This window comes from Salmo trutta, chromosome 20, assembly GCF_901001165.1.
Source record: "Salmo trutta chromosome 20, fSalTru1.1, whole genome shotgun sequence".
Taxonomy (NCBI): Eukaryota; Metazoa; Chordata; class Actinopteri; order Salmoniformes; family Salmonidae; genus Salmo; species Salmo trutta.
Window position 1 is genome coordinate 39237378 of NC_042976.1, and position 9960 is coordinate 39247337.

Genomic DNA, 9960 nt, shown 5'->3' on the forward strand with positions numbered 1-9960 from the left:
CTGTATGTAATAATACATATATTTGGATTATAATGGATTCACCCCTCACACCTAAAGATGTGTTTGTTCTGTAAGTCCTGCCTTAAATGAAAATTAAAAACACTGAAGAATACAGTATGTAATCATTATAAAAGTTACACAAATGTAAGGAATATGTACACTGAAGAAAAATATATACGCAACATGTAAAGTGTTGGTCCCATTTCTCATGAGCTGAAATAAAAGGTCCTTGAAATTTTCCATGAGCACAAAAAGCTAATTTCTCTCAAATTTTGTGCACAAATTTGTTTACATCCCTGTTAGTGAACATTTATCCTTTGCCAAGATAATTCATCCAGCTGACAGGTGTGGCATATCAAGAAGCCGATTAAACAGCATGATCATTACACAGGTGCACCTTGTGATGGGGACAATAAAAGGCCACTCTAAAATGTGCAGTTTTGTCACACAACACAATGCCACAGATTTGAGGGAGCGTGCAATTGGCATGCTGACTGCAGGAATGTCCACCAGAGCCGTTGCCAGATAATCTAATGTTAATTTCTCTACCATAAGCCTTCTCCAATGTTGTTTTAGAGAATTTGGCAGCACGTCCAACCGGCTTCACAACCACCGACCACATTCATGGCATCGTGTGGTAAAGTGGTTTACTGATGTCAACGTTGTGAACAGAGTGCCACATGGTGGCGGTGGGGTTATGGGCAGGCATAAGCTACGGACAACGAACACACTTTCATTTTATCGATGGCAATTTGAATGCACAGAGATTACGTAAGAAGATCTTGAGGCCCATTGTCGTGCCATTCATCCGCCGCCATCACCTCATGATAATGCGCGTCCCCATGTCGCAAGGATCTGTACTAAATTCCTGGAAGCTGAAAATGTCCCAGTTCTTCCATGGCCTGCATACTCACCAGACATGTCACGCATTGAGCATGTCTGGGGATGCTCTGGACCGACGTGTACGACAGCGTGTTCTAGTTCCCGCCAGTATCCAACAACTTCGCACAGCCATTGAAGAGGAGTGGGTCAACATTCTACAGGTCACAACCAACAGCCTGATCAATTATATGTGAAGGAAATTTCATGCCGCATGAGGCAAATGGTGGTCACACCAGATACTGTTTTTCTGATCCACACCCCTACTAAAAAGGTATCTGTGACCAACAGATGCATATCTGTATTTCCGGTCATGTGAAATCCATAGATTAGGGCCTAATTTATTTATTTAAATTGACTGATTTCCTTGTATAAACTGTAACTCAGTAATATCTTTGACATTGTTGCATTTATATTTTTGTCCAGTATATTTGATAACTTGTCTAATCTTCAATAGGCTAGTTAAATCCTTTATCAAATCATTGTCCATTACATTCAATTACATCAAATAAAAAAAAACTGTTTAAAGATCAACATTCTGGAACTGTTGTAAACAATTCCTCAAGGTGCTATTTCGAACAAAGGTTTACATTTGCTGAGGGAATGCCAGTAGATAAATGCAACTTTTTAAAGCATCAACAGACAGACAGAATCAGCAGTTGGATTTCATGTTACTCAGTTGACCTGTCCGGAGTCCTCCAATTTACCACTCCTTCTCCTGGCATCTCCATTGCCTTTGGGGTCAATCGGGTCAGTTTGTTGAGACACTTTGGTGCCAACTGACCCACCCCCATTAGTAGGCGGGGAGCGCAGGACCTGCTCACTGGGGCGTTTCCAAGAGGGGCGAGTAGCGATCCAGAGAATGATTCCTCCAAAAATAACCATGAGTACTCCCAGCACATTCACAAAGGTGGCCTCTGGGGGAGAGTCTTTGTAACTGGGATCTTTCCTGAGAGACAAAGAACAGAGTTAGCTATAGCTGTAATCTGTTTATAAAATGGGGTCTCTAAGTACCAAAGTTTAGTGTATGTCCCATATTTCCCATATTATAAAACTTACAGGCCAAAAATGAGCTTCTCTGTGATGCCCATAAGTGCAGTGGCTATGACACTGGTAAAGATGAACAGGCCACTGTAGATGTGCAGGGGCATAAACGCTGCTCTCAGGTAAGTCGGGGTGATGGGTATCAGGTATATACACACTCCCAGGACAAGCTGCTCAGTAAAAGAAGGAAACATCAGGAAACTCTGTCAAGCATTGTAATGAAGAAAGAAATATACCGGTCTTACTGTGCCATAAAATGTACTTCAAACAGCCTACACAAGCATCCATGCATAGTGCTGTAGTTAAATAGTAAGAAAAAACATCTATACGAATGATGCTTTATAACAATATAATACATTATGAAGCATTCATTAAGGACATTTCTACAGCATCATAATAGGCTACACAATACATGTTGGTGTACTTACCTGTAGTGAATATAGTATCACCGCTGCTAGCCCCACCCAGCTGTGCAGGCTGTACATGTTGGGGATGTTTTTTGTGTTGTGGAAGTCAAACACTGCTACCAGAGATATGGCAGCGAAAATGAAGGCCAGTATGTTTAAGCCAGCATGAATAAACTTCATCATTAACTTGCTGCACTTCCAGGTCCATGGCAACCTATACACGATAATGGCTGAAACCGACAAAGGTAGCCTACTTATTCAAATGATGTGTAATCATGAAAATGCATTCAATCCAAAGTGATTGAATGTGAATAATACTCTTGAGATGAGCAATTCTTGCTACACATACCAGACGTTGTAACATCCTGTTTCTATGAGGTAGGCCTACTTCTACACATAACATAAGGCCATCGCATTATATCGTTTCCATTTCGTTTAGTTTAAAGCGGGTAGGCCAATAAAATCATTTTTAACTAATGTAATCCAAAGCACATACCAATCAAAGTTACTGTGTCATTTAAGTTATTTAGGCTACACTCAAGGAAAAAGCCTACTTCAAGTGGAAGAATGCACATGGTCTGGAATGTTGGTAGACAATCTGAGTATAACTCATTCACTTAAACTTTGTAGAGTCAAAGGGTCTTGTTTTACTCAGAAATGCATCAGTGCAACATTAGCATAGATCGTGCTCTAACATATTTGTATACAACAAAACTGATAATAAAGCAAACAACCGAAACGGTTTAGAAAACAATGCATATTTCTTTCAATAATAGTACCCTGACAGTGAATAGATACAACGTAGCCCTTTTCTTTGCGTTAACGTTACTTCGGAATCTTGGGAGAAAAATCTTCCAGGTTCCAAACGGCTTGGTGAAATAACTTTCAGATCAAAATAAGTTGTTAAAACGAAGACTGTGTCGACCAAACTCAATCGCTTCAGATTTAACTGAATTCTGTACTTGAGAGAGTAATAAACAGATACAAACTTCTCACCAATTCCCTGCAAAAAAATGAACCCGGTGACGATTAAAACCGGGTGCCAATTGAATTCGGCCAGTCCTCCATCCCATGCTAAGCCTTCCTTGAAGTAGAATACCCATCTCAAAACAAAAATTATCGAGATAAAACCAACGGTCACGGCAGCGGACAGAGCGAACAGGAACTGCTTGAAATTCTCCATCGCCATCTCTAACAGCGCGAACGCCAACACTGGATTAATGAAGGAAGTGATTTGAGGAATTTCAAGTTGGGAGTTTGGGGGGGAGGTCATGAGTCATTATTTTCCAATAATAAATCTGCAAATGTTTTGAAACACCAAAGTTTCGTAACCTCCGTTGGTCTCATAAACTACACGTAACATAGTAATCGGTCAATCCGGGACCCTGAAATTAGTATGATATGTTACGTTTGGTATGGTTACATACGACAGAAGGTTACTTAAGGCAAAAATGAAAGGATGATGGTTGGTCTGGGTGGAACAGTGGGCGTATAACACAAATGTATAATAACTCCAAGGCTGCATGTTGGAATCTCATCAGACAATTTGAGCTAATTAGCAACTTTCAACTTCTTATTGCTTTTTTAGCTACTTTGAAACTACGTAGCATGTTAGCTAACTTTCCCCTAACCGTTTTAGCTAACCCTAACCTTTACCATAATCTTAACAGTAACCCCTAGTTTAGCTAACATTAGCCAGCTAGCTAGAAAATGTGTAACTTATTGTACATTTAGAAAATTCGTAACATATCATACGAATTGTAATTCGTAACATATCATACGAAATGGATTATGGACATTCACAAATGAATACATACCATACGAAATGTAACATATCATACTAAATGGAGAGTGAAGTATTTAGGAAAGAATGATACGAAATGCTCTGAGACCAGGTTACACAGACACAGCAGTTATAAAACAGATCACCAATGTGTCGTCCACAACATTAGCATGAGCAACAATAGAAGAATCGATGTTCGCTGTTCAAAATACAAGTCCCAAATTGAAACTGATTCAAACAGATAAAAAATTGTGAAACAATGCTACAATTGGACAAGATAATGCTAATACAAAATCAACAAAATACAATTATTAGTTAATTTGACAAAAAAAAAGAAATGTGTTGAATTCGAACTGTGGATGTATTTGAATTCAGAATTGCATTGGGGCATACTTATTTGCACTGTACAGCCTAACCTACAGTATGGATTGTGCACTCATGAAATGGCGTGTCAGCCTACTCTGTGACACTCAAAGAACACAACTGTAAAAAGTTTACACAAATATTAGCGTCTTAGCTCTTATTGCAGGACTTTGATTGTGGGTAATCACTTTTCCAGTCAGTCTGTTGTGTGTTGGACATTCATATTGCACTGTACAGCCTAACCTATGGATTGTGCACCTATGAAATGGGAAATCAGCCTACTCAGTGACACCCACAGAACACAACTGTAAAGAGTTTACACAAATATTAGCATCTCAGCACTTATTGCGGGACTCTGAAACCACTGAAATGAGCAACATTAAGCTCACCCGTATAAATATGTAAAAATATTTTTAAAATATACAGTACCAGTCAAGTTTGGACACACCTACTCATTCAAGGGTTTTCTTTATTTTTACAATTTTCTACATTGTAGAATAATATTGAAGACATCAAAACTATGAAATAACACATATGGAATCATGTATTAACCAAAAAAGTGTTAAACAAATCAAAATATATTTTAGATTCTAGAAAGTAGCCACCCTTTGCCTTGACAGCTTTGCACACTCTTGGCATTCTCTCAACCAGCTTAACCTGAACGCTTTTCCAACAGTCTTGAAGGAGTTCCCACATATGCTGAGCACTTGTTGCCTGCTTTTCCTTCACTCTGCGGTCCAACTCATCTCAAACCATCTCAATTGGGTTGAGGTCAGGTGATTGTGGAGGCCAGGTCATCTGATGCAGCACTCCATCACTCTCCTTCTTGGTCAAATAGCCCTTACACAGCCTGGAGGTGTGTTGGGTCATTGTCCTGTTGAAAAACAAATAATACTCCCACTAAGCGCAAACCAGATGGGATGGCGTATCACTGCAGAATGCTGTGGTAGCCATGCTGATTAAGTGTGCCTTGAATTCTAAATAAATCACAGACAGTGTCACCAGCAAAGAACCCCCACACCATCACACCACCTCCTCCATGCTTCGTGGTGGAAACCACACATGCGGAGATCATCCGTTCACCTACTCTGCGTCTCTCACAAAGACACGACGGTTGGAACCAAAAATCTCAAATTTGGACTCAACAGACCAAAGGACAGATTTCCAACGGTCTAATGTCTATTGGTCGTGTTTCTTGGCCCAAGCAAGTCTCTTCTTATTATTGGTGTCCTTTTAGAAGGGGTTTCTTTCCAGCAATTCGACCATGAAGGCCAGATTCACGGTCTCCTCTGAACAGTTGATGTTGAGATATGTCTGTTACTTGATCTCTGTGAAACATTTATCTTGGCTGTAATCTGAGGCTGGTAACTCTAATGAATTTATTCTCTGCAGCAGAGGTAACTCTGGGTCTTCCTTTCCTGTGGCGGTCCTCATGAGAGCCAGTTTCATCATAGCGCTTGATCGTTTTTGTGACTGCACATGAAGAAACTTTAAAAGTTATTGAAATTTTCCGGATTGACTGACCTTCATGTCTTAGTAATGATGGACTGTCGTTTCTCTTGGCTTATTTGGGCTTTTCTTGCCATAATATGGACTTGGTCTTTTACCAAATAGGGCTATCTTCTGTATACCAACCATACCTTGTCACAACACAACTGATTGGCTCAAACACAGTAAGAAGGAAAGAAATTCCACAAATTAACTTTGAACAAGGCTCACCTGTTAATTGAAATGCATTCCAGGTGACTACCTCATGAAGCTGGTTGAGAAAATGCCAAGAGTGTGCAAAGCTGTCATCAAGGCAAAATATGGCTAATTTGAAGAATCTCAAATTTAAAATATATTTTGACTTGTTTAACACTTTTTGGGGGTTTCTTAGTGTATGTAAACTTCTGACCCACTGGAATTGTGATACAGTGAAATAATCTGTCTGTAAACAATTGTTGGAAAAATTACATGTGTCATGCACAAAGTAGATGTCCCAACCAAGGTTCCAAAACTATAGTTACATTTACGTCATTTAGCAGACGCTCTTATCAAGAGCGACTTACAGTAGTGAATGCATACAATTCATTTCATGCATTTTTTTTTGTACTGGCCCCCCGTGGGAATCAAACCCACAACCCTGGCGTTGCACACACCATGCTGGCATTGCAAACACCATGCTCTACCAACTGAGCCACAGGGAAGACATTGTAGTTGTTAACAAGAAATTTGGGGAGTGGTTGAAAAACGAGTTTTAATGACTCCAACCTAAGTGTTTGTAAACTTCCAACTTCAACTGTAGATCATAGATACAACTTGGCCTCATAGGCCTACAAACATTTTGCAATGAATAGCAAAATCCCAATACTCACAAGAATGGCTTCAGATCAAAGTCTACGTTGAGACCGAAGGGAGCAAGGGTCTTTAAATTAAAGATCCAGACAGCCTCTCGTTTTAACAATAAATTATCGAGGTCAACCCCTCTCTTAGGGAGGGTGACGTGTTCAAAGCCAATATAACGTAGGGACGAAATCGAGTGGTTCGATTCCCTACAGATGCAACTTGTTCTGGGGCCATTCTAAAATGTGCAGTTTTGTCACACAACACAATGCCACAGATGTCTCAAGTTTTGAGGAAGCATGTAATTGGCACTCTGACTGCAGTTCTCTGGCAACAGTCCACCAGATCTGTTGCCAGAGAATTGAATGTTCATTTCTTTACCATAACCCGCCTCCAATATCGTTTTGACCTCGCCTTCTGGATGGTAGCGGTGTGAACAGGCAGTGGCTCGGGTGGATGATGTCCTTGATGATCCTTGATGATCTTTTTGGCCTTCCTGTGACATCGGGTGCTGTAGGTGTCATGGAGGGCAGGTAGTTTGCCCCCGGTGATGCGTTGTGCAGACCGCACCACCCTCTGGAGAGCCTTGGGGTTGAGGGCGGTGCAGTTGCCGTACCAAGCTGTGACATAGCCTGACAGGATGCTCACGATTGTGCATCTGTAAAAGTTTGGGAGGGTTTTAGGTGGCAAGCCAAATTTCTTCAGCCTTCCTTCTTCACCACACTGTCTGTGTGGGTGGACCGTTTCATTTTGTCCGTGATGTGTACGCCGAGGAACTTAACTTTCCACCTTCTCCACTGCTGTCCCTTTGATGTGGATAGGGGGCTGCTCCCTCTGCTGTTTCCTGAAGTCCACGATCAGCAACTTCATTTTGTTGATGGAGAGGTTGTTTTCCTGACACAACACCCTCACCTCCTCCCTGAAGGCTGTCTTGTCGTTGTTGGTAATCAAGCCCACTACTGTTGTGTCATCTGCAAACTTGATGATTGAGTTGGATGCGTGCATGGCCATGCAGTCGTGGGTGAACAAGGAGTACAGGAGGGGGCTGAGCACGCACCCTTGTAGGGTCCCAGTGTTGAGGGTCAGCAAAGTGTAGATGTTGTTTCCTACCTTCACCACCTGGGGGCTGCCCGTCAAAGTCCAGGACCCAATACACAGGGTGGGGTTGAGACCCCGGGCCTCCAGTTTGATGATGAGCTTGAAGGATACTATGGTGTTGAATGCTGAGCTGTAGTCAATGAACAGCATTCTTACATACAGTAGGTATTCCTTTTGTCCAGATGGGATAGGGCAGTGTGATGGCGATTGCGTCGTCTGTGAACCTGTTGGGGCGGTATGCAAACTGAGGTGGGTCTAGGGTGGCCGGTAAGGTGAAGGTGATATGATCCTTGACTAGTCATTTGAAGCACTTCATGATGACAGAAGTCAGTGCTACGGGGCGGTAGTCATTTAGTTCAGTTATCTTTGCCTTCTTGGGTACAGGAACAATGGTAGCCATCTTGAAGCATGTGGGGACAACAGACTGGGATAGGGAGCGATTTGAATATGTCCGTAAAACACACCAGCCAGCTGGTCTGTGCATGCTTTGAGGGCACGGCTAGGGATGCCTTCTGGGCGCAGTCCTTGTTAGCGTGCAGCGACGATGGGACTGTATTATCCTCAAAGTGGGAAAAGAAGATGTTAAGTTTGTCTGGAAGCGTGATGTTGGTGTCCGTGACGTGGCTGGATCTACTTTTGTAGTCTGTGATTTCCTGTAGACCCTGCCACATATGTCTCGTGTCTGAGCCTTTGAATTGCGACTCCACCTTGTCCCTGTACTGGCATTTTGCTTGTTTGATTGCCTTACAGAGGGAATAGCTACACTGTTTATATTCAGACATATTCCCAGACCTCTTCCCATGGTTAAATGCGGTGGATCGCGCTTTCAGTTTTGCGCAAATGCCACCATCCATCCACGGTTTCTGGTTAGGGTAGGTTTTAATAGTCACAGTGGGTACAACATCTCCAACGCACTTCTTTATAATCGCACTCAATGAGTCAGCGTATAGGTCGATGTTGTTCTCGGAGGCTGACCAGAACATATTCCAGTCCGCGTGATCAAAACAATCTTGAAGCGTGGCTTCCGATTGGTCGGACCAGCGTTGAATGGTTCTCGTCACTGGTACATCCTGAGTTTTTGCCTATAAGACGGAAGGATTGCTCCTTCCGTTGTATTGTATAGGCCTGCACACTGACACCTGTTCATGGTTAGCTTAGTGAGAGAACTTCGGTCATCGTGATTGATGGGGTTAAGTCTGAATTTCTTGAAGTGCATAAACAGGAGTCAATTTTGGGACCTGTTCTCTTCACTATTCATATAAACACCATTGATCAATCTGTAAAAAAAAATGTACTTCATATATATGTGGTTGGTACTATTATGTATGCTATTGCCCTGACTGTTGATCTGGCTGTGTCAAAACTACAGTCAGGAATCCCTTGCTGATTTTAAAACTTTGCTTAACACGGGCAAAAAGAAATACATGTTGTTTTTAAACTCTAGCAAGAATGTTTCAGATGATCTACATGTTCATTCATTAGATGGTTCTCCAATTGAATACTTCTGAATGAATATGAATTTGCTGTATAAAAAATATATAGATGAGCTGCCTCTACAGGATCGGTCCCCCCCCTGCGGGACGGTTGAGCTAACGTAGGTTAATGTGATTACCATCAGGTTGTAAGAAACTAAACAAATTCCCAGGACAGACATATCTGATATTGGCAGAATGCTTAAATTCTTGTTAATCTAACTGCACTGTCCAATTTACAGTAGCTATTGCAATGCAAGAATATCCTGCTATTGTTTGAAGAGTGCACAATTATGAACTTGAAAATGTATGAATAAATAAGCTAAGATTTAAAGTTGGCTTTTTCAACAGAAACAGATTGTGCCTTTCTCTAAGCAGTAGGAAGTAGATTATTTCATCAACCTTTTTATATATTCTTCATTATGGTGATATTATTTATCAAAGTACAGCTGCTACTACCCTTAAACCTTTGGACCATCTACCATAGCGCCCTTCCCCTGAGCAAGGCAGTTAACCCACTGTTCCCCCGGAGCACCGAAGACCTGGATGTCGATTAAGGCAGCCCCCCGCACCTCTCTGATTCAGAGGG

General features: G+C 41.7%; 1 protein-coding gene across 2 annotated transcripts; it reads right to left on the minus strand.

Annotated features, from left to right (window-relative positions):
* Window positions 1-1269: 1269 nt before the first annotated feature.
* Window positions 1270-3712, minus strand: LOC115156023 (cytochrome b reductase 1). 2 transcript variants are annotated; one of them, XM_029703212.1, is made up of 4 exons: window positions 3327-3712; window positions 2352-2560; window positions 1939-2093; window positions 1270-1828 (listed from the first exon to the last, which is right to left on the minus strand). In XM_029703212.1, the coding sequence occupies exons 1-4, from the start codon at window positions 3601-3603 to the stop codon at window positions 1555-1557; spliced, it is 915 nt and encodes a 304-aa protein (XP_029559072.1). In that variant the 5' UTR covers window positions 3604-3712; the 3' UTR covers window positions 1270-1554. The 2 variants fall into 2 exon arrangements, with proteins under 2 accessions (XP_029559072.1, XP_029559073.1); XM_029703213.1 differs by lacking the exon at window positions 3327-3712 and adding an exon at window positions 3110-3314.
* Between the last annotated feature and the right edge of the window lie 6248 nt (window positions 3713-9960).

Excerpts from the sequence above, each read along its gene's own strand:
- LOC115156023 (XM_029703212.1), bottom strand. The coding sequence starts at position 3,603 with ATGACCTCCCCCCCAAACTCCCAACTTGAAATTCCTCAAATCACTTCC. Across the intron at positions 2,094-2,351 it reads TGATACTATATTCACTACAG|CTTGTCCTGGGAGTGTGTAT; the intron begins GTAAGTACACCA and ends TTTACTGAGCAG. Across the intron at positions 1,829-1,938 it reads GAGAAGCTCATTTTTGGCCT|GAAAGATCCCAGTTACAAAG; the intron begins GTAAGTTTTATA and ends TTTGTCTCTCAG.